Here is a 24,408-nt window from a genome sequence, read left to right on the forward strand (position 1 = left end):
GGTACGTAGATCAAATATCCAGGGAGTTAAATATTTGTGTTCTGAAAAATTCTACCACTGTATTATACCTTTGAAATATAGGCTAATGTTAAGATTTTACCTTGCATTTCAAGGAGGTGAAGAGAGACAGGTGGGCCCCTTCCATCCTTTATTTAGGTCCTACCTTCTTCACTACAATCCACACCAATCTTGATATACAGTATTACAAACTGACCAGGATAGACTCTGTCTTCAGAGAGTCTTTCAGTTAGTGGGAGAATCAATAAGCACGTAATTATTGATTTCTCACACAGTACAATCATGTGAATGATACAGTTGAGGATTCAAAAGATATTAAAGACATGGATTGTCCAAAAGGAATTTAAGATTAATCTTGCTGATGGACAAGATTAAGATTATGAAATTGCCACTATTCTAATGTTTTTGATTTATGAATATGGTAGCTTCATATGATTTGGAGTAGTGATTATGAATGGCAAGGCATAATTATCATGGGATATAAACTACAAATACTATATAGGCTCTGTGTGGATAGGCTATAAGGAGACCCAAATTCATCAGAGGATGTTGCACAGTATTGGAAAAGGTAGAGAGAACTGTGCTGGGCATTCCAGGCAAAGGAAGCTGTGAAGGTAGGGTGAGAGGGGGTGATGGACCTCAGATGGAAGAAACTGGCCGCTTACATAGAGTGCTGAGCTGGGGACTAGCTCGGCTCAGGCTGGGAGAGAACAGACCTAGGGATGCCAGCCAGTGGGGCTGCTCCAGCACTATTTGTAGGGGATTGGTTGAAATGGAAGGTACAGGGGTGCCTGGGTGGCTTAAACAGTTAAGCCTCCGACTTTGACTCAGGTCATGATCTCACGGTTCGTGGGTTTGAGCCCTGTGTTGGGCTCTGTGCTGACAGCTCAGAGCCTGGAGGCTGCTTCAGATTCTGTGTTTCCCTCTCTCTCTGCCCCTCCCCACTCATGCTCACTCTCTCTCTCTCTCTCTCTCTGTCTCTCTGTCTCTCTCTGTCAAAAATAAACATTAAAAAAAGAAAGAAATGGAAGGCACAGAATAAGAAACACACCAATGGGAACAGATTTTCTGACTGGTCTACTTGGACCAGAGTTCTACTTTCTAAATTCCATCTTTTGTATCAGTTATGTACCTCTCTTCATTCAGTGATGGCTGTGTTTCAGACTCTGTGATGGATGCTGTGTACACGAGACATGGTTTCTTAACTCTGATTTAGTATTGTTGGTTAACAAATTTTAAGTATGTCTGTTGTGACTCCCTGAATCGATTATAAGTTTTGGTGTAACAGGGACCATGGATTTTTGCATTTATTCTTTCAAAAACTGTAATGAGTGTCTGTATGTGACAGCCATCCTTGGTATAAAAAAGAGAAGCCACTGTTCTGGTTCCCAAAGAGATCCAGACAGTTAAAATAAGATAGGATAATCATTACCAGCAAACTGCAGTGACATCAATTCTTAAATTTTCCTGGAAGGGTTAAAGACTTCAAAGAAGAGTGATCTTTTGAGCTGAGGCTTAAAGGATAGAAGTGTTTTGGAGGCATGAAAATGAAGTGTGGACGGACCAGGAGGGTGGAACGGCCTGGTCAAAAGCTCACACATGGAGGACACAATGACATGATGCAGAATGTACACATGTACCTACTACTGCTGGGTGCAGGGTGGAATGAGAGAAAATGAGATTGTGCAAATAGGCAGGGGCTGGATAAACATCTGTACATATTACGCAAAGGATCTTAGCTGGTACATTGTGAAGAAGCATGGTGATTAAGCAAGATCAGTTTGGATCTGAATGTGAGAACAATCCCCGGTAGCAGGCGGGGAATAGAGAGGAAGGAAGATGGGCATGACTGGGCAGGGAGACTGGGAAGAAGGTTATTGCTGTTGCAACAGTCTGTGATAGACTAAGCATAATGAGGAGAAGAAAGAATAAAGAAGGAGAGAATACAAAAAGCAGCAAATGGGAGGTAAAATGGACAGACTTTGGTGTTTGATAGAACAGGGGAGACAAAATGTGAAGACAAGGACCTTTCCTGTCTTATTACTAAGTGTATCTCTAGCACCTAGAAGAATGCCTCATCTAGGCTCTCAGCAAATATTTGTCAAAATGAATTAAAGGGAGAAATCCAGATGGTTCCTGGGTTTCTAGTTGAAGCAGATTGTTTACTATGGCAGTTGCCAACCGAAGAGATACAGGAGGGGAAGACAATGTATTCACCTGTTGGCCACTGTGGGGCATGTTGGTGGTTTCCAGAAGAGCCAAACTATAATACATACATTATAAGGGAGTGGGGGTATGGAAGGAAGAAGAGCTAATAAGAGAAATGACAAATATGACTGCAGAAACATAGGAATAGAGTTAGGTAGGTTAGAATCACAAGTTGAGTGAGGCATTTTCAAGCTGAAATGTTTGACAGGGTAATTTGTCCAGAGAATTCAATGAGAATGAAGTCTGGCAAAATCAGTGCTCAGCTTTGGAGAACTCAGGGAGGAATATCATCAGTGTTGGGAAATGAAGGTCCTTTGCCTTTTTGTGTGGATGTGTCAGAGATTACAGGTTGGTTTACATTTCCTTTATATAAACTCTGTGGCTCTGTGCATCTTTGAACCTGAGAAAGATAAAGGCAGCATACAAAATGGTGATTTTAGTAGTAACAACCAAAAAGCAGGTCAGAGATTGATGTTACTAAATAAGAAAAATACCTAAATGTGGACATAATACTGTTAAAAACAATGACTTAGATCATAGTCTCTTATACAGAATAGACAATTGCAAATAGTATTAATAGTAATCATAGTAATTGTTTTTTAAGTTTATTTGTTTATTTTTGAGAGAGAGAAAGCAAGCAGGGGAGGGCAGAGACAGAAGGAGAGAGAGAATTCCAAGCAGGCTCTGTGCTGTCAGTGTAGAGCCCTACACGGGGCTCAATCTCATGAACTGTGATATCATGGCCTGAGCAAAACCAAGAGCCGGATGCTTAAACGACTGAGCCACCCAAGCACCAAATAATTATGTTTTAAAGTAATGTGTCTTTCTTTAACTAATAACTTTATGCAACATAATGATGAATCATCCCAACATATGACATAATGAGCAATAATGACTTATCTTAGTCATTCTCCATATATGGTCTAATTTAGCTGGTCCCTACAGGTTTTGAGTAGTTGCTCTCAAATATTAGTTACATAAAAAGCACTTAATGTGCTTGATAAAATTCTATCTTTTGATTCAAGAGGGTTTGAGAATTAGTATTTTAACAAACACCCTCATGTGATTCTGACACAGGCGTGAAGAGGTCCTACTTAGAGAAACATGGCCTTAAAAAAAGCTCTTTAGTGCTACTTTCATTTTTTAAGCTGGTGTTCTTGCTCCCTCATGTGGTCAAGTGCGGAATTGCATATTTCAGAATCCTCATTTTCACTCCTTAGAAGATAGAGCTCCACAATCTAGCCTTTATTTAGCCTTTCTATAAACCTAAAAATGCAAGCACAGAGTGAACACTCAGGTCCTTACATGTAAAGTAGATGACTAGAGAAGACCAAAAAAATGTCATATGAAAGCTTCCACAATTTACAAATGCTGTGGCCAAAACATTGCTTTGCCCGTTTTTTGTTTGTTTGTTTGTTTGTTTTTGTTTTTGTTTTTGTTTTTTTTTGAGAATTTTAAAGGAATCTCTGTAGAAGAGTACTGAAGAGTTACTTGGTGGGAGCATTTTCATGGACCCAGTGTTTATTCTTTACTTGGTTCTCCCTCTGCATCTTTCAGGATTTAGAAGATTTGTTTTTAAAATGAGACAGACCCAGGGTCTTCCCTGTTCATCTGAATTTTTCATCTGCCAGTATTTTTTTGGGGGGGGAGGGAGGTGAGGAGGTGCCAATTAAGAGGATATAATTGATAAACATGTGATGAAGGATGTATGGAGTAAAGAGGGGTAAAAACTCCTTCTTATTTCCCTTTCTTCCTCCCTGCCTTCTAGCAGTCATTCAACAGATATTTATTAAAACCACCTGAGAGGCTTTATGGGTGATGTAGTGATAACGGGACACCATTTTTATGAACGAGAAGAGAAATTTAGTAAACCAAAGTTTGTAATAAAGGGTCTGTGCTCTAAATGTAGGGCAGGCTATCAATGCTCAGAGGCAGGGGAGATGGATGGAAGGGGTGGGAGAAGGGTAGCCATTGGGGAAATCCTAATGCAGAAGATGGCATCTGAACTGGAAACCCCCAAGAATGGTTACTTTTTAAAACCTTTGTGCAACTGTATTGTTGTCTTATATATCATACAATTATCTGTTTTTATGGTGGGTCTTCTATTCATTTATTCAATACTACTCGTGTGTTAGCCAGTGTGCTAAGTGTGGGTATATAAAGTTGAGGATTGTCTTGTCTCTGTCCACATAGAGCTCCCATTCTAGTAGTGGAGACTGACAAAAATAAACTATATAAAAATAGATTAAAGAATTATAAATTAAGGCATAGACTTTGAAGAAAATGCACAAGAAGCTGGGGTACAGGATAACTTGGATGCCGTGTGATAATATCTGTTCTGAAGGTGGCTGGGGAAGGCCTCCCTGAGAAAATGGAACATGTCATGTTTACTCAGTCCAATTCTATTTTAAAAACTTTTCTTGTATCAACTATGTTAAGCCTCACAACTCCATTGGAGAGTGTGCCATTACTAAACCCATTTGAAAAGTGAAGAAACTGAGGCACAGAGACATTAAGTAACTTGACACATAATTTGTAAGTGGTGGAGACTGGATCCAAGTCTACACATCCAGGCCCCACAGGCTGCTCAGAGCCATCTCCTGTCAAGGCAGAGGAAAGAGCCTGCACAACATCTCTGAGACAGGCAAGCACTTGGTGGTTCAGGTTCTGGGAGAAGATCTGCAGGAGACGAGCGAAGAGACGGAGAGAGCTTGAGGTTGGAGACAGAGACAGGGGTCTGGTCCTACCCTCTGAGAACAGGGTAAGAAGGTCTAGACTGCATTTTAAGTACAGTGGAAAGTCACAGGTGGGTTTTAACCAAGGTTTTTAAAAAAGTAACTCTTGGTGCAACTTGGAGAATGGACTACAGGCAGGAGACGTGGTGGGGGGACTAGTTCGAAGGAGGTCATACAGTTTGGCAGTAGAGGTGGAGAAGAGATTCAAACAGACTTTGGAGGTGGAATGAACAGCACTTCACATGATAGAGAGCCCCTGCTGCATCCTTCCAGAAGTGGCTGGAGGCGGACACACCACCCTTCACTTGGAGTGTGGGCTCTTTTCAGCCATGTGCTAACACAGAGCCTGATTTTCAGCATTAGAGACAGTCACTGAATGAACTGAAAACAACAGAATATGGGAGCACTTAAGTAGCTCATTGAGCATCCGACTTCGGCTCAGGTCATGATCTCAAGGGTTTGTGGGTTTGAGCCGCATGTTGGGCTCTCTGCTGTCAGTGTGGAGCCCACTTCAGATTCTCTGTCCCCCTCTCTCTGCCCCTTCCCCGTTCTCGCTCTCAAAAATAAACATTAGGAAAAAAAAAGAACAGAATATGTTATTTACCCTAGCAAAATAGAAAAAATGGTTCAGAGAGAGGTCTTTTTCTGGTGTAGTATGTTGATTTCACAGATGAGAATACTGAACTCGGAGAAGGTAGGTGCTTAATTGCTTAACTAGTCAGCTTCTGACTTGGGAGTAAAATATATGTGCTTTTCCCTGATCCCACACACGCATAACTTATTTCTATTTGTTTCTACTTGAGACAGACAAATTTAGCTTACAAGTTGATTTCCCACCAATTCTAGGGCAACGGAGTACTTTATTACAGGCCGAGCACTTTCTTAATTATTTACTTCTTTAATTTGGAACGGTTTCCTTTGAAGGCAACCATTCCCATTTTACGACACATGGTGAAATGATGTTCTTGCTGGGCAATGCCCTTCTCTCCTTATGTATGGAAAAGGAAGACACAGGAAAGGACAAATCAATAAGCTCACCTCTCACGTGACTTACTCACCATCTCTACCCTCATGTTTGCCTGTAGGAATTCTTGCCCTTGATTATAAGAAGTAGCCCTGGTGTGAACAGGGCTTCAGAAAGGGTCAGGGAACTTCAGAACACTGGACTACAAGGAACCTGCTCGAGGCAGAAAACATGAGGAGGCTGCATTTAGGCAAATGTCTCCTTTATCCACAGCCAATTAGGGTATCCACGAAGAATTTCGTATTCTGAAAGGAGCTAAGCAAGTCCTAGAGGGTTCAATTAATCTTACCATGGCCCTTCTGTCCGGTGAAAAATATTAAGTTATTTTGCAGTGCTGAGTGATTATTTGCCAGCTGAAACTTCAAGTGGAATTCATAATCGAAGCCGATGTCTGGGATCCGTGAATAAGCCAGGAAAGAAGTGTATCCAAAGGCATCTGTGCCACTGAACCTGGGCTGAGTAATATTAACAGCTGTGGAAAAACCCAAACCAAACAGTTAAAATAAACCTGCACATGTACTTGTAAAAGGAGGGCAAGGTTTTGCTGATGCATCTGGCCGGATAGGCTGTTTACTATCACATTAAGGAGACTTAAGTGCCCTTCAGCATTGAGCAACTAAGTGACTCAATGGGGAATTTCAAAACCAGAACAAAGAAAGTGCAGTGTTTTGAGATCCTGTATATAACCCTTTCCCTCGCATTGCCTTCCTACATAATGAAGAATTTACTTAAAAAGCAAAGCCCTATATTGTAGGGTAATTTTAGAAATAAGAAAGATCAGCAGCAGCCAAAGTATTTGCCAAGGTGCTTTGTAAATATGATTTGGCATTCAAACACTGGCTATGACTTAAACAGGAATTCACAGCTTGACACAAACTGTGCTTTTCTAATCCTGCACTTCTGGAAGAGACAATGCCATACGTCCGGGTGGGAAAGGCAAGACATGGGCAGGAAACAGATCAGTTTCCATCACCATATTGTTAATGACCAAAACTTTTCTTTAAGTAGAAATCTTTGTTTAAAAAAAATATGTTTATTCTTACTCTGTTAAGATGCTTGTTACAAAATGAAAGCATAGACTTCAATAGGACTGAAACTGTAGGGAGATTTAGTAGAAACAGGAAATGGTTAAAAACGAAGTTCAAGAGCCAGTGTGGACAAAACAGAATTTAATTGAGAGGTACCGCTAACCAGCTAGGCTCCTTTCGTCCTGCCTCTAATCTTCTTGTCTCCAATTTTCCTCTTTTATTGCTCTGTTTTGTTTGTAAATAGTCCCAACTGGCTTTTATTTCCCCTCTCCGAGAGGACTATAGGAAACAGGAAGGGGCTTTTGATCCCGATCCCTGTCTGTTAGGGATGGTATTCCTGGATTAAAAGATGTTCCTAGGATTTATTTTTATTAGTTTGAGACAGCTTGATAGAGGGAAGAACTCCTTATTTTGATTACCTTATATTGCTCCTTTCTCAAGAGATATTGGCTCTCCCGGGAAGTTGTAAAACTAGAAGTTTTATAAGCCTTAAGAAATATCCTCACTCTGGTGATGCTTAAAACAAAAGAGCTTGTTATGTCTGGTTATAATTGTTTAAACAGCAAATAACTGTACTATCCTGAGGAAAGTGATCCTACTTATTGGAGGCTTTTATTTCTGTTTGTTTCATGTAACCATGCAAGTAGGGTAATGTGTGGAATCAGCCGAATAAGAATTTGCTAAAATCTTATCAGTTTATTCCTTGGGATGCGTGGTCTCTGATGTTATTTTTCCTCAAAAGTCACCAGAATCTGAAGCAAGAATTTGAGACATATCACATCTTATCTTTATTTTTTTAGCTAATGAAGTAATATATAGTTTGTATTCCAGAGACATTAAAGCTGTTCCTATCCGGGATTTCCCTTGAGGTAGTATCGTACATATAGTAGTTGAAGGAAATGAAATGTACTGGCATTGAAACAAGATAAAAAACTAACAGAGTTTTGATGTTGCCATTAAAAACAATAGAATTCAACTACACTTGATACTAAAATAGGAATTTTGGTTTTTTTAGGAAGGACTTTTTTAAAAAAAACATTTCTTCTTGTTAACAATTTACAACTCGGTCTACTTAAAGTTTTAGTACATTTAGGTTAGATCAAGAGATGTACATCTCAGATGCACCTCACTGTCAGATGCTGTGCTAGATGCTGGTAACACAAAGATAATAAAGCACGATTTCAAATCCCAAGGAACTAGTGTGTGCTCAATTAATTTATCTAAATGAACTGGATGGAAAGTGGAGTTGAAAGGTGATAAGAAGCAATTCACCTGGCAGATAAAAAGGAAAGATCATTTCAGGTAGAAAGAACAGCATGTTTCCAGGTGGGGAGGCCCAAACAGCATGTCATAGAGTATACAATTTTAGAATGAAGTATAAAAAGGAAAAGTAGAAGCGAATGTAATGAGATAGACAGGGGTCAAATTATGAAGGGCTTGATATTTTCTCTACAATCTTTAAGTGGTTGGGCTATGGTCAGAGTTGCCTTTTAGAAATGTCATCTAGTGATGCAATGTGAAGGTTGGATTAGATGGAGAGAGCTGGAGGACCAAACTTGGTTAAGAATGAAATTAGGGGCACGCCTGGGTGGCTCAGTCAGTTAAACGCCTGACTTCAGCTCAGGTCATTGTGGGTTCAAGCCCTGCATCAGGCTCTGTGCTGACAGCTCAGAGCCTGGACCCTGCTTTGGATTCTGTGTCTCCCTCTCTCTCTCTCTCCGCTCCTCCTCCCCTGCTTATGCTCTGTCTCTCTCTTTCAAAAATAAATAAATGTTAACAAAAATTAAAAAAAAAAGAATAAAATTAGGACTTTGATGACACCAAGAAATATAACAATGAGTTAAGCTTACACTGAGTTGTAGATGTGAGGAAATTTACAGGTCATTCAAAAAATAAGGGAATGTGTGATATTTATATGAACAGTGAATAGAAATGTGACACAATTTCATACAACTGAAAAGAAATGTGACACAATTTCAAATACTGAAAAGAAGTATAATGTATACTGAAGACTGAGGATAACCATGCCCACAGGAATGGATCTGTCACCTCCCGAGGCATTTCTTAGTCTAACGCTATTCTGTCAAATAATGTAGCAACTCACCACATGTGGCTGTTGTGCACCTGAGCTGTGGCTCAGCTGACAGAGATGGGCTTAGTATGGAGAAAAGAATGTGAAATATCTTATTAATAACATTTTATATGCATTAGATATTGGGTTAAATAAAATATATTATTAAAATGAATTTCACCTCTTTTTACTTTTAAAAATGTGGCTACTAAAAAACAAAATTATAGAGGCAGCATTCAACTGAATAGCACTGCAGAGAGAACCACATATCTCTAGGCAGGTAAGATGTTGCTCTAAACCCTTAGTTGTGATTTACTTCAAGGCGCTTTGTCTTGTGGCAACTCTGAGCCTGTGAAAAGATAGGGCTTCTAAGGGAAAGAATAGGAATCAGGAGAAGGGGCCAAGGAATGTCTAGCCCACTTGTGAAGAGTCCCCTGTGTCCTCATGCACACTGTCTCCATTACACTTGATCAGGCAGGAGAACACCGAGGGACCCAGATTAGAAAAAGAGGGCATTCAACTTTACAAATGATTCTTTCCAGTTCTTGAAAGTAAACCCTTTATGATCTTCAACCAGGCAACATTTGGTTAATTTGATTACTCTATTACACAAATTCCCAGATCAGACTTCTAGAAGTGTCAGTCGTCATCAAATCAGTAGATTGAACAGATTGTAATGAGAATATTTTAGGGCTATTAAATGAATTTTTTTCTTTTGTAATCCCTAGTTGCCTCATGGTCTCCATATGTGAACTTCTGCATTTTTTCCTCCAGTTCTTTTAAAGTTACAGCAATAGATTGGGACCCTGAGGAAGGAAGGGGGATGCTGGGATTTGAGCTAAATATTAATTATTTAGTGTGTGGAAGAAGGGAGCAAAATCAGTAACAGCAGATTGGGATGTTTCAGGCAGTTGAAAAGTCTTATGTATCTCAACATCACCTAGGGTCATTAAAAATTCTACAAACCTTCAATGATGGGGGAATGTCATAATCTTTTTTATAATATAGCACTTGGTTGTAGGCTCAATGTAGAATCTTTGCACAACATATTACATTATGCTTACAGAATACATTTTAGCAAAAATTACAATAGAAAGGTACAAACTTCTGTCTTCTAGAAAATTTGCCACGGCAAAATTTTCTCATTCCCAATCAGGACAGAGAAATGATGCATTGTTGTTTTGAATGCAACTGTATTTTTCTCTCTTTTTAGAATGTTTATTTTTGAGAGAGAGAGAGCATGAGTCGGGGAGGGGCAGAGAGAGAGGGGGACAGAGGATCCCAAGTTGGCTCCACCCTGACAGCAGAGAGCCTGATGTGGGGCTCAAACTCACAAACCGTGAGATCATGACCTGAGCCTAAGTCAGACGCTCAATGGAGTGAGCCACCCAGGTGCCCCTGTATTTTGTTCTTTAAAAAATATTTTGTAGTTAGTTCTTTATCTGGATTATCGATGTTTTATGCATAGAAGTGACCAAGAAGAGCTACTGGAAGGTGGGTAGAAGACACATATGGATCTCAGATTGCAGAACACCTTTCAACTCTGCAATCAGCGATGCCTCCTGAAGCCCACTGGCTGGCAGTGACACATGAGGTACTAATATCACCTCACATTTTGAGGAGAGGCCACTGGAGACAGCCGGCTCAGACTCGATTTTGGATTTCCTCACTTTCTATGTAAATTTGAGCAAGTTAACTTCTCTGTTTTAGTTTCTTTGTCTCTAAAATGAGGATAGTTAAGAGTATCCAAATTTTGTGTGAAGAATGAGAAAAGCATGTGGCTTTAGGAAACACATCTGAGCTAACCACAAATCTCCAGTGGGCAAGCCTCTTGTGCATTCTCTGCCGTCCTTTTGACATTTTCCCAATTGAGTCACTAAGGCAACTAATTTACACCTCCTCTTTCCCCCTCTAACATCTAACATTCAACGTCTCTCAATTAACGATCTTGCTTCTTATTGAGAAAAATAAACTCAGAACAGAGAACTACCCCATCTTTCCACTATCAAATCTTCCCCGTCTCAAATCTTTCATTTTAATCCATGTGTTCTGCCTTCTCTCTGGTTACAAAGCTGCCTGCCTGGATATTGGATCCACCCCTCATTTACTCAAGGATGTTGTTTCAGCAATTCTTTCCCATTTCCCAGGAGACACCAAACTCTTCTCTATTGAACTAAACATGCTAAAATATCTCCATCTGAAAAAACTGCTTTTCTCAACTCCACATTCCTCAGAAAAACAACTACTCCTTGTTTTTCTGCTCATCATTCTAGTAAGACTCTTCTAAAGAGTATCTGTGTTGAGTTTTTCTTCTCTGCTCTTTCTTTTCTTTCTTCCTTCCTTTTCTTTCTTTCTTTCTTTCTTTCTTTCTTTCTTTCTTTCTTTCTTTCTTTCCTTCCTTCCTTTCTCCCCCTCTCCCCCCCATTTCTTTCCCATTCACTCTTGATTTTATTGCAGTCAGGTTAGCATCTCTCTTTCCTTTGAAATTTCTTATGTGAAGGTCACCAGTGACCACCATCTTTTTACATTCAGTGCCAATTCTCTGTTTCCTTCTTATTCAATGTCTCAGGAGCAGCTGACATAGTTGATTATTTCTTTCTCTTGAAATGCTTTCATCTTTCCTCCCAACCAAATCTCTTCCCCAGTCTTCTCTTTGTTCAGAACAAAAACTTATCATAATCTAAATTGTTTCTGTCTCTGCCACCCCAACCAGTTGACTGGAAAATCCAGCTTATTTTCAAAATATATCTTCACTACTTCTCATCACCTCCATCAATACCACAAAGTCCACCGCACTATACACTCTAGCCTGGACTACCATTTGCTCCTTTTTTATTTATTTATTTATTTATTTATTTATTTATTTATTTAACGTTTATTTATTTTTCAGACAGAGACAGAGCACGAACGGGGGAGGGGCAGAGAGAGAGGGAGACACAGAATTGGAAGCAGGCTCCAGGCTCTGAGCCATCAGCCCAGAGCCCAACATGGGGCTCGAACTCACGGACCGTAAGATCGTGACCTGAGCCGAAGTTGGACGCTCAACCGACTGAGCCACCCAGGCGCCCCTACTATTTGCTTCTTAACTGGTCTCCTTTGCCACCTTTGTCCCAGGCAGTCTTGTTTTCATATTGAAGCTAGTGTGAACTTTTAAATATTAATTGCACATTTAAAAGTCCTCTAGTGTTTTCACTTGAATTTTGAAATTTAAAAAACCCCAACTCTTTAGCATACCCTCAAATCCCCAATCTCCGAATTTATTTTATGCCCATTTCTTCTTGCTCATTCTGCTCCAACCTTGCTAACCTCTTTGTGTTTCTTAAGCAAACCAAACACGCTTCCAGCTCAGGCCTTCTGCTCCTCTAGTTTCTAATGCCTGGAACATATTCTCCCCCGCAAAGATGCATGGCTTGCTCCCTCACTTCCTTCAAGACTCTGTATAATTATCTCCTTTTCACAGGGGTCTTCTTTGACCATCCTATTAAACTATTAATTCCTCCTACCCCTATCACTCTCTAGTTCTTTATCCTGCTCTGCTTATTACAGCCTAATTACATAATATGCTATTTGTTCATCTTTTACTGTTTCTCTCCCCAGTTAGATTTTAGGGCTCATCAAGGCAGATAGCTTGCCTGTCCTTTGCCAACTCCAGGGTATACAACAGTGTGGGGCTCAAGTGGGGATGGGATGCATCTTTTTTTTTTTTTAATTTTTTTAATGTTTATTTATTTTTGAGACAGAGAGAGACAGAGCATGAGCAGGGGAGGGGCAGAGAGAGAGGGAGGCACAGAATCTGAAGCAGGCTCCAGGCTCTGAGCTGTCAGCACAGAGCCTGACACGGGGCTCAAACTCACGGACTGTGAGATCATTGACCTGAGCTGAAGTTGGACGGTTAATGGACTGAGCCACCCAGGCGCCCCCACGGATGCATCTTTATCAAATGGTTGGGTGGGTACATACAAAGGGCTTACCATGATGTTGAAAAAACAGTGACACTGATAATGCTATTTTTCTGCTGTTAATGTTTATTTAGTATCTTATGTTTATGTTCTTATGTCATTAAAGAAAGAATTGGATCTGCTGGAATAGAAACAATTTCTATACCATCACCAATGCTAACCATTGCTTGTTTGAATTTTTTTTTCATTTTCTAGTGATTTGCCTCTAAAGAATAAGAATATTTCTGGATTTTTACAAAGATATTAGCATCTTAATTCTTCAAGTGTGGGCAAAAATTCAAATAATATATTCCATACTGATACTGAAAATCAAGGAAGAGACCCCCAACTTCACAAATCAGTTGTTTTTCATAACTGAGTTGAGTAAATATAACTACAGTATCATAAATTTTTTTCTTTTAGGGGCACCTGGATGGCTCAGTTGGTTAAGTGTCTGACTTCAGCTCAGGTCATGATCTCGCGGTTTGTGAGTTTGAGCCCCACATCAGGCTCTGTGCTGACAGCTTGCTCAGAGCCTGGAGCCTGCTTCAGATTCTGTGTCTCCCCCTCTCTCTGCCCCTCCCATGCTCATGCTCTGTCTCTCTCTGTCTCTCAATAATAAATAAACGTTAAAAATTTTTTTCTTTTAAAATTGCTTTATGTTTAATATTTGATAATAATGTCTTTTTGAACTTATAAGATAAAAATACTAATTATGTTTCTTGGGGAAATTGATAGTTTTTGACAGAAATTTTTGACTTTTACATAACACTTGATCTTAGCCGAAAGGCCAAGAAGTGATGACTTTTACATAAAAAATATCTATATGATTCCATCACAATCTTGTTTAAAATTTAACAAAATGGACTTGAGAAAAGTTCCTTAAGTTTATTAAGGAATTCTTAAAAAGGTACAGTGTTTTCAGGATAAACTGTCCTGTCTAAATCTATTTTTCTGAAATAAAGCTCATTGTTTTAGTTTTATACAAATAACAAAAGACAAAAAGAAAACTAAATAAAGCAGTGGTTGATTTTTACTTGGCTTCTGTTTTCTATATGGGCTGTTGTAGATAACCTTTAGCAGACTGGACACCAGGGAGCGCTGACTAGTGAAAATGCAATTCAGTTCTTCCTCCTCTATTATGTATTTTAATGAAGCAAGCAGATGGTAGATGGATTTTCCCCTGGAAACTGCTGATTTGAAAGACTTCAGTATGCCAATTTTGCAAGCATGGTGTTTAGCAGCATTGACTACTTCGAAATATACATTTAACATTGCCAGGAAAAAATTCATATACCCTTAGGCAGATGGATACAGTTGCAAAAATACAAGACTACTGCTTGAAACTCCAGCTTTTTTTGTAGATTTGGGTGTAAACATTTTTCTTCTCTCTTTGTTCTAACCTCTTAGTAAGACAGCAATAGATTTAGCGCCATATCCTGCATAAATGCAATTAGGTTATAAAATCATATACATGGTCACTGTGGTTTCTATTTCTGTTGTTGAATAAGCTCCTTGTCGAGTATGCTTCTACACTGCTCAGCATTAACATTTAGAAATAAAAAAGTGGTAATCTACAAATGTGATTTTCATTTAAAGGGAAGAGAAAAGTAAGTCTCTTCTGAGGTGTTATTAGCAGCATAGGTGATGGTGACTTGTATAGAAAACATACACTTACCTATTCTTTCTGCACTCAAGATAACACTCAATACCTGAATAAAGTCAAGCTCTCTATTCAAATGGATACAGTGTTCAGTCCACCCTCAGGTAAAAACATGAAATAAATATCATTGGTTGAGTGCCAATTCCTGCTTCTACTAAATCATTCAAACATTCTGTGTAGATACAGAATTCTACCATTCTCACTTCTCCATCTAATTGTCAGAGAAAAGTTAAGAACAAACAGAATTTTACATAAATGTAGGAAAACTGATGAAAATGTGGAGCATCATTATGTCCACCAGCAAAAGAAATGGTAAATGATCAGAATCCAAAGCAGAACATTCTTTTCCGATGCATAATTCTTAGAAATTAGTGCCATCTTCTGGCTTCTCAAAGTACTGCTTTCAACACAAACCAGATAAAGGTAGCATTTTTACAGTACCATGAAATGTCAAAAAAGAAGAAAAATCTCCAAAAGATATAGGTCACATTGTAGATCTGCATTACAGTTTGTGGCATAAACACTGACAATGGTGTCAGGTATCATGTATCTGTCATTCACATTACATAAACAATGCAGATTTGTACTGGATTAAAATATGCTTTGTAGTTTATTCTAATAAAGTAAAATTCCCAGATATCACACGCATGGAATATTTAAGAACTGATATGCTTGGAACACTTTTCTCATTCCTAAGTCATGTGTGTCTTCATGTTAACGGATTTTTAGTTAAGAAATTAAGAAACATTGAGGTTGGAGTGGGTCATCATTCAAATTCAGTGAAAATTTTTAAATACCTTTTAATCTATTATTTTTAAAGTCATGGATATATAAACACATTTTTACATACTCCAAAGTAATAAAAATAATAGCAATGATACTATCACTATCTACTATGTTCTAGTTGCTAGGTGCCCTCTCTGAATTATTTTATTTCTCATAGTGCCCCAATGAGATTTCTTACTCTTATATTCCTATCTTACAGATGAAGAAACTGAGGCTCAGAGAGGTGAAGTCACACAGTTAAAAAATGGCAGTCAGGATTTGAATACCAACACATTTGACTGCAAATCAAATGCATATTTGCATTCAAATGTGTTGGTAATGATCTTTCTTTCTAATGATGGCTGGGATATTCATGACATTGGTTGATTAAAAGCTATTGGTAGATATTTATATTATTGACGTTTGTTCCCAAATGGACTTCATACAAATTTATCTTATTTCCTTCCCCAAATCTTGGGCCATGAACTCATGAAAATTGATAGTAATCTTATATTCTCTCTTCCATATTTAATAGAAATGTGAATACATTTAATTGCCTTGCAGAGCCAACCATTTAACTGGTACTCAAAATATATAAGTGAATTTATCAATAGATAAGTTTTGTTAAGAGCTTAATTATTTATAAGATGTAGAGAATATAAGTGAAAAACAGTGGTTAAAAAGATCAACGTGTTTCTAAAGGTTTCTAAATGTTTGAATGCACACACACATACACACACATGTATTCCAGATAATTAACTATAATTTTCATTTTGTTTTGATCTTTTGTAGAAACAGTTTAGGAGAAGCAAAATATAACAGGGATTAATTTATTAAAATGATAAGGCTGATGTACTCTGTGAGAAAGAGAAAAGAAAGAAATTTGTGCTAGAGATACTAGCAGGAAACTATTTTTAAGACATCTGTGATTTAGCTGTTAAAGTGCTGGAAAAAAGCAGCAGCATACTGCAAAATACTAACTTATTTCTGGGGACCACAATACATGACGTTTCAAATGCATATAATAATAGGAAGATTTTATGCCAACAAATATGGCATGAAAGATTATTCTAAGTCATATTACTAATAAAACAAAGAAAACTCATCAGCCATAATTTGTGAGGTTTAAACTTTGTATAGGAGTATTATTATTTTTAAATGGAAACATTTTGTTAAATACATAAGCCTCAACACTTCATGTACTAATAGTGAGCAGGTGTCTAATTCAAACTATAATGGTATGAACAAAACTACAAAAAAGGATTAGAAGATTAAGAATTAGAGACGAGTATGCAAACAAAAATCAGGAAAAATAATGAAATAAAATATCTTATTTGTTATAGCATGAAATATCTGGAATAAACCTTTATTAGGTTTCTTAACGGTGATGGTCTACAGAAACCAATCCTGGCTATTCTAGGCAGGAAAGGACTTTATGGGCACGCAATAGGCTAGCTTATAGAATCAACAGGAAGACTAGAGAACTGGAGGGTAGAAATAGGCTGAAATAAAGGAATCTAGGCAGTCAAACATAGCCAAATGTACACTGTGTGAACAGTGTCATCAGGATGCAGACACTGTCATCTCTAGGACTGTGGTCACCTCAGCTACAAATAATTTCTAAGTATTGCTCTCTCTCTGGATGCCTTTCTTAACATTTGAATCTTAGGGTGAGTATCTCATTGGCTTATCCTAGGTCATGTGTGTGCAAACAAATAGGAAGGAAGTGTTATGTAGCCCAAACCAAAAACAAAACACAATAACCAATAGATGTCTCTCAGAAACTTTGGTTACCAAGTGTCAATATGCATCCTTTTTCCAGTACGTGTATTTTCAAATTAAAATTTACTTCTATGACAAAGGATCCAAGAATATACAATGAAGAAAAGACAGTTTCTTCAATAAATGGTGCTGGGAAAACTGGACAGCCACATGCAAAAGAATGAAACTAGACCACTATCTTACACTGTACACAAAAAATCAAATCAAAATGGATTAAATATTTGACTATAAGACCAGAAACCATAAAACTCCTTGAAAGAACACAGATGGTAAATCCTTGACATTGATCTTGGTTGGCAATGATTTTTTGGAATCGACACCAAAAGCAAAGGCAACAAAAGCAAAAACAAACAGGTGGGACTATAGCAAACTAAAAAGCTTCTGCACAAGAAAGAAACTATTAGCAAAATAAAACGGCAACCTCTTAAATGGGAGAAAATATTTGCAAATCGTATATCTGACAAGGGGTTTATATCAAAAATACATAAAACTCATGGGCAAAAAAATTTTTTTTTCTGATTTAAAATTGGGCAGAGGATCTGAACAGGCATTTTTCCAAAGAAGACATACGAATGACCAACAGGCACATGAAAAGGTACTCAATATCATTAACCCAGGAAATGAAAATCAAAACCACAATGACATATCAAAAAGACAAGAAATAACAAGTGTTGTCAAGGTTGTGGGGAAATGGCAACCCTTGTGAACTGTTGGTGGGAACATAAATTGGTGCAGCCACTATGAAAAATAATATGGAGGTTTCTCAAAAAGTTAAAAATAAAACTAACCATACGATCCAGTATTTCTTCTGGGTATTTATCCAAAGAAAGTGAAAACACTAACTGAAAAAATAAATGACCTCCCATATTCACTACAGCATTATTTATAACAGCCAAGGTTCGGAAACTACCTAAGTGCGCATTAATGGATGAATGGATAAAGAAAATGTGGTATACATATGTATAATGGAACATTATTCAGCCATTAATAAGAAGGAAAAAATTGCCATTTGTGACAACATGGATGGACCCTGAGGGCATTAAGCTGCGTGAAGTCAGGCAGACAGGGAAAGGCAAATACTGTATGATCTCATTTTTTTGTCTGGAATCTAAAACAAACAAACACAAACTGAGCTCATAAACACAGAGAATAGATTGGTGGTTGCCACAGGTGGGAAAGGGGGAAAAAATGTGTGAAGGGGGTTAAAAGGTACAAACCTCCAGTTAGAGTCACAACCATGTACTGCAGAGCATGATGACTATAGTTAATAATACTATAATGTATATTTGAAAGTTGCCAAGGGGCGCCTGGGTGGCTCAGCTGGTTAAGTGTCCAATTGTTGATTTCTGCTCAGGTCATGATCTCATGGTTTGTGAGTTCAAGCCCTGTGCCAGGCTTTGCACTGACAGCACGGAGCCTGATTTGGATTCTTTCTCTGCTTCTCCTTTGCTCACACTTGCTTTCTCTCTTAAAATAAATAATCTTTAAAAAAAGTTGCTAAGAGAGATCTTGAAAGTTTTCACGAGAAAAAAAATTTGTGACTATGCATGGTGACAGATATTAACTAGACTTATTGTGATGATCATTTTGCAATATATACAGATATAGAATCATTATACTGTACACCTGAAACTAATATAATTATATAATATTATGTGTCAATTATATCTCAATAAAAACAAAAAGCAAGACAAAATAAAGTTTCTTCTGACATAATACAACAATCCTATATATAATTTTTAAAAGTCACACTCCTTTGCAAAATGGAGTCTTTAAAAAATTTTTTTTTAATGTTTGTTTATTTTTACAAGAGAGAGCATGAACAGGAGAAGGGCAGAGAGAGAGGGAGACACAGAATCCGAAGAAGAGCCCAACGTGTGGCTTGAACTCATGAACTGTGAGATCATGACCTGAGCTGAAGTCAGATGCTTAATTGACTAAGCCACCTAGGCTCCCCAAAATGGGGTCTTTTAAAAGTCTTTTCTTTTTTAAAAAAAAATATTTATTTATTTATTTATTTATTTATGAGAGAGAGAGAGAGAGAGAGAGAGAGACAGACAGACAGACAGAGTGCAGGGGAGGGGCAGAGCCAGAAGCAGGATCCCAAGCAGGCTCCATGCTACCAGCACAAAGCCTTATGCAGGGCTCAAACCCAAGAACAACTGTGACATCATGACCTGAGCTGAAACCGAGAGTAGACACTTAACTGACTGAACCACCCAGGTGCCCCCAAAGTCTTTCCTTTTATTGCATTTTGTTTTGAGTCCACGATCTCTGCATAGTAGGCGTTTCTCCTCATTTTATACTGTGATCCTGTCCTGTTATGGGTAATGTCTCAACATTACTAAGCCCACGTACTTTATATAGAGACCAGGTAGCACATGACAGCTGTAATGATATATGTGATTTTTCTTGGTGACAAAATCAAACGTACTGCTAATACTATTGTGGTTTGCTGCTCACCTGAGTCCACGAGAGTAGTCCAAAGGAAGGAACTTGATGTGGGTTGCTAATTATAATGGGGAACAAGAAAGACAAATGGGAGATGGTGAGGCCACCCAGACACTGGCAACAGCTGAAGAGTTAAAAGCAGCTGCCATCACCAGGGCTGAAAGGACAAAGGGAAGACCTGGTGTTTTATTTATTTTTTATTTTTTTAATGTTTTTATTTATTTTTGAGAGACAGAGAGAGACACAGCACGAGCAGGGGAGGGGCAGAGAGAGAGAGGGAGACACAGAACCTGAAGCAGTTTCCAGGCTCTGAGCTGTCAGCACAGAGCCTGACACGGGGCTTGAACTCACAAACTGCGAGATCATGACCTGAGCTGAAGTCAGACGCTTAACGCACTGAGCCACCCAGGCGCCCCAGGACCTGGTGTTTTAAAAACCCAGGAGCCAGACCACCTGGCTGGAGCCAGATCCTTGACTGGGGCTGCTCATCAGAACCTGGGACCATCGGTGGGGAGGCCTGGAACTCATAGTAGATACGGCTACTGGTAGACATGCCACCAGAAGCAGGGGAGGGGAGATAAATACAGTCAATTTTCTCTTCCTCCTACTCTCTGGTCTTCCTCCTTTGGTAGGGAAATTGTAGTCTGCACATGTCTGAAACATGGATTTCAGAGAAAACAGGCAAATGACTGGCATCCACTGCCATGAAAGTGACGCTGAGGCTATAATTCTTATTCAAGAATTGGTCAGAAGGTCCCCTCTGATCTTATAATTCTCCTCCTTGAGTGCTGTCTCCTTGCATGTAGTGTCCTTACCGCATTCTTGCTTTAGCCCTGGCACTGATGAGATTCTACACCTGGTGTGGTGATGCAAGCCTTTATTCCTGAGAGCCTCAGCCATGGCAGGCCTGTTGGCTAGGGCTTCATGAGGCCTCTATTAACTCTTAATACTAGACATGTGAGGAAGTGCCCCAGAGCGGACACCTCGCCTTTTGGATGTGTGCATGCGTGTGCACGTGTGTGCACACATACATCATGGCCTCTGTTAGCAGTTACGTGAAGCCACTGGCAATGTTCATCAGAATAATGTTTCCAGATTCATGAAGTAAAATACATAGGATTATAAAAGAAGCTACCTTTTTGAAGTATACTTAATAAAATACAACAACAACTTTGTAATAAAGTAAAATTATGCTTCTTTCATAATGCATATAAATAACAAGACCTAGCAGCAGGTATAATAACTATAGCAATTTCAAATTGTGATGAACACAAAAATATTTTAATATAGTATATAACAAATTATAGTATAATGAAAAGAGATTTGGTTGTCCTCAGTGACGAAGTCATGGTTATTGCTGATACTCCTGTGGTTTGTTGCTGCCATTCATAATTGAGAGTTTGTTAACTTTCTGTTGGGGGTGGCAAAAAGATGTAACCTTTTTTCCCCTTCATCTACATTCACAGATTTTTTGGCCTAGAGAATCACTTGAATTCTGCCAGAATACTTTTCCTCACCTGCCAGCTAACTGTCCCACTTCTGTGTTTGCTTAAATCTTCCCTTCTTATTGAGGCCTATCTTGTCCTACTTTGTCCACCATATTTAATTGCCTCTTTCCCCTGTGCAGTATAACTTTAAAAATGCTGTCTTGACTCAGTTTTGAGGCCCTGCTTAGAGGCTGGTCAGTCCCTTTCTAGAGAAGCTAAGTCCACACTCCCAAACACTTCACTTGTTGGACTCCAGACCACTACACATCACCCTCATCACCCGGGGCCAGGTCACAGACAACACGAATAGCCCCTATGGCCCAGAGCCCGAGAAGTTTTTCAAGTTAGCCAATCCTCAGGGAGCACTAGAAACCTAGCTCACCCCAGTTGCCACATATAAACTATCTTCTATAGCTCTGGCTAAGTGTTACTGCATCCCTAAGACAAAACCCAGCATCGTGGCCCTGAGTAACAACCTTCTTTCATTAAGTAGATAAATTTTCCACCTTTTATCTATCTGAGTGTGCTGTCCTGCCACCAAAAAAACCTTTAAATCTTATAGAACAACTTGATTCCTCCTGACTTTTCCTTTCTCCCCTTTTCTTCTCTACTTTTTGTTTCATTTGTTGGTTTGCCCTTAGTACTCATTATCTTTTAACAGTTCCCTAGAATGTCTTACCCTGCACTGGAATACAAACTTTAAGGCAAGATTTCATTTTTGTTTTCCATGGTGTCCCAAGCACTTAAACAATGTCTGACACATAACAGACTCTCTACACACACGTATCGAATGAACACATAAATCTCCTTCCTGTGCCTATTGTGATCAGTCATTCTGGGCAACATCTTCAGTTGAAGGACAACAACCCATTTATTTGTACGTGAACACAGTACATGAAAAGCCTAAAATGGGATGTGGCTGTTGTAGTTTCTAATTCAGTGGGACCATTTATTGGGTCTCTTGGTAAGAGCTTTTCTCTTCTGGATGCCAAAAGCTTCTAAGCTACTGGGGTTCAGACTCAGGGAGAGGTGCAAGTTGTGAGAAGGTTTTCAGAGGTAATCATGAGAGGACTTCCCTTCTGCAACCCCATAGTCTCTGAATCTGTGTAATATGGCTGTTGAGGACATACCTTTGTGCATCAGTTACAGTTTCAAAGCATACATGGCATCTTGCGAAACAGTATCATGACCCTGAAAGGTGGCCTAAAGGTAATGTCACAGACTATTTTACCATTATAAAAAGCCAATAGCTAAAATAAACTATTGGGACTATATCAAAATAAAAAGCTTTTGGATAGTGAAGGAAACCATCAACAAAACAAAAAGGCAACCTGCTGAATGGGAGAAGATATTTGCTAGTGATACATCTGACAAGGGGTTCGTACTCAAAATATATACAGAACTTAATACAACTCAACATCAAAAAAACAATCTGATTAAGAAATCAGCAGAGGAATTGAATAGACATTTTTGGCCAAAATACACATGAAAAGATGCTCAACATCAACGTTCATTAAGGAAATGCAAATCAAAATCACAGCGAGACAGCACCTTACATCTGTCAGAATGGCCCAAATCAAAAAGGTAAGAAATAACAAGTGTTGGCAAAAACATGGAGAAGAAAGAATTCTTGTACACTGTTGGTAGCAATGTCCACTGATACAGTCACTCTGAAAAAAGGTATGAAGGTTCCTCAAAAAATTAAAAATAGAAATACCATATGATCCTATCATTCCACTACTGGGTATTTACCTGAAGAAAATGAAAACACTAATTTGAAAAGATGTACCCTATGTTTATTGAAGCATTATTTACAATAGCTAAGATATGGAGGCAAGCTAAGTGTCCACTGATAGACGAATGGATAAGGAAGATGTGGTATCTGTATACAATGGAATATTATGCAGCTATAAAAAAGGATGAGATCATGCCATTTGAGACATCAGGGATGGACTTAGAGGGTATTATACTAAATTAAATAAGTCAGACTGAGAAAGACAAATACCACATGATTTCACTTACATGTGGAATCTGGAAAAACCATATGACAAACAAAAAGCAGAATCAGAGATATAAATACAGAGAACAAATTGATGGTTGCCAGGGAGAAGGGAGAAGGGCAGTGGAATGAGCAAAATAGAGGAAAAAATGGGAGATACAGGCTTCCAGTATGGAATGAATGAGCCACAGGGATAAAAGGCACAGTATTAGGAATATAGTCAATGATATTGTAACAGTGTAGTATGGTGACAGATGGTAGCTGCACTTGTGCTGAGCACAGCATAATGTATAAACTTGTGGAATCACTAGGTTATACACCTGAAATTAATGTAACATTCTATGTCACCTATACTTAAAAATAAAGCCAACAACTTTTGGATGGTAAGTTTCATAATAGGACCAGTATCTCTTTTTGATTTCTTTTTCTGTTAAAAAAAAGTCCATTGATTAGAAGTTATGGTGCACAGAATACCATATTTTAAGCTGTGTTGACTAAGTTTTTCAGTAGAAGTACTAGAAGAAGCATGACTGGCAGAGGAAATAATCAGGATAATAGGACAAGTTCTTGCCATTACCACAATGTAATCAACTGACCACTGGTGGCCAGGGAATCCCCCTCAAGTCCTGAAACTATATCAGGGGTCAGGATTTTCTGTAGCCATTGGGAAATGAAGATTCAGAAGTGCCACTTCTGAAGTCATTCTTTTTTTTTTAAATTTTTTAAATGTTTATTTATTTTTGAAAGGGGGGGGGGGAGGACAGAGAGAGAGAGAGAGAGAGAGAGAGAGGGAGGCACACAATCTGAAAAAGGCTCCAGGCTCTGAACTATCAGCACAGATCCCCATGCGGGGCTCGAAATCTGGAATGGTGAGACCAGGACCTAGGCTGAGATTGGATGCTTAACTGACTGAGCCATCCAGGCGCTCCCTAAAGTCATTTTTATTGGGCAAAGTCAATGGTAAGGGCTTGCATGGCTTCAGATTCTTCTGCCACAGCCATTTCCATGTGTGGCCAGAGTGCATTCTAAATTCTCTAAAAATTCAAATTTCTTCCATCCAAAAATATGTGTATTTTTCTCACATCCCTTCCAGTCATAGATGGCATTGCTCTTTCTAGGTTTTGACAGTCTGATTATTCTATATCTAGAATATATTCTATATCTAGAATATATTCTATATCTAGAATAATTTATCTAGATATTACTTTAATTACATTTCTCTGATTACTAATGAGTTTG

At 38.6% G+C, this 24,408-nt stretch overlaps 1 protein-coding gene across 1 annotated transcript in view; it reads right to left on the reverse strand.

Annotated features, from left to right (window-relative positions):
• Positions 1-24,408, reverse strand: part of EYS (eyes shut homolog) — a 1,626,372-nt gene that overhangs the window by 80,531 nt on the left and 1,521,433 nt on the right. Inside the window, exon 36 of the mRNA XM_047860135.1 lies at positions 6,275-6,457. Coding sequence (XP_047716091.1) covers positions 6,275-6,457 — 183 coding nt within the window. The remainder of the gene's footprint in view (positions 1-6,274; positions 6,458-24,408) is intronic.

Source organism: Prionailurus viverrinus, chromosome B2 (assembly GCF_022837055.1).
Source record: "Prionailurus viverrinus isolate Anna chromosome B2, UM_Priviv_1.0, whole genome shotgun sequence".
Taxonomy (NCBI): domain Eukaryota; kingdom Metazoa; phylum Chordata; class Mammalia; order Carnivora; family Felidae; genus Prionailurus; species Prionailurus viverrinus.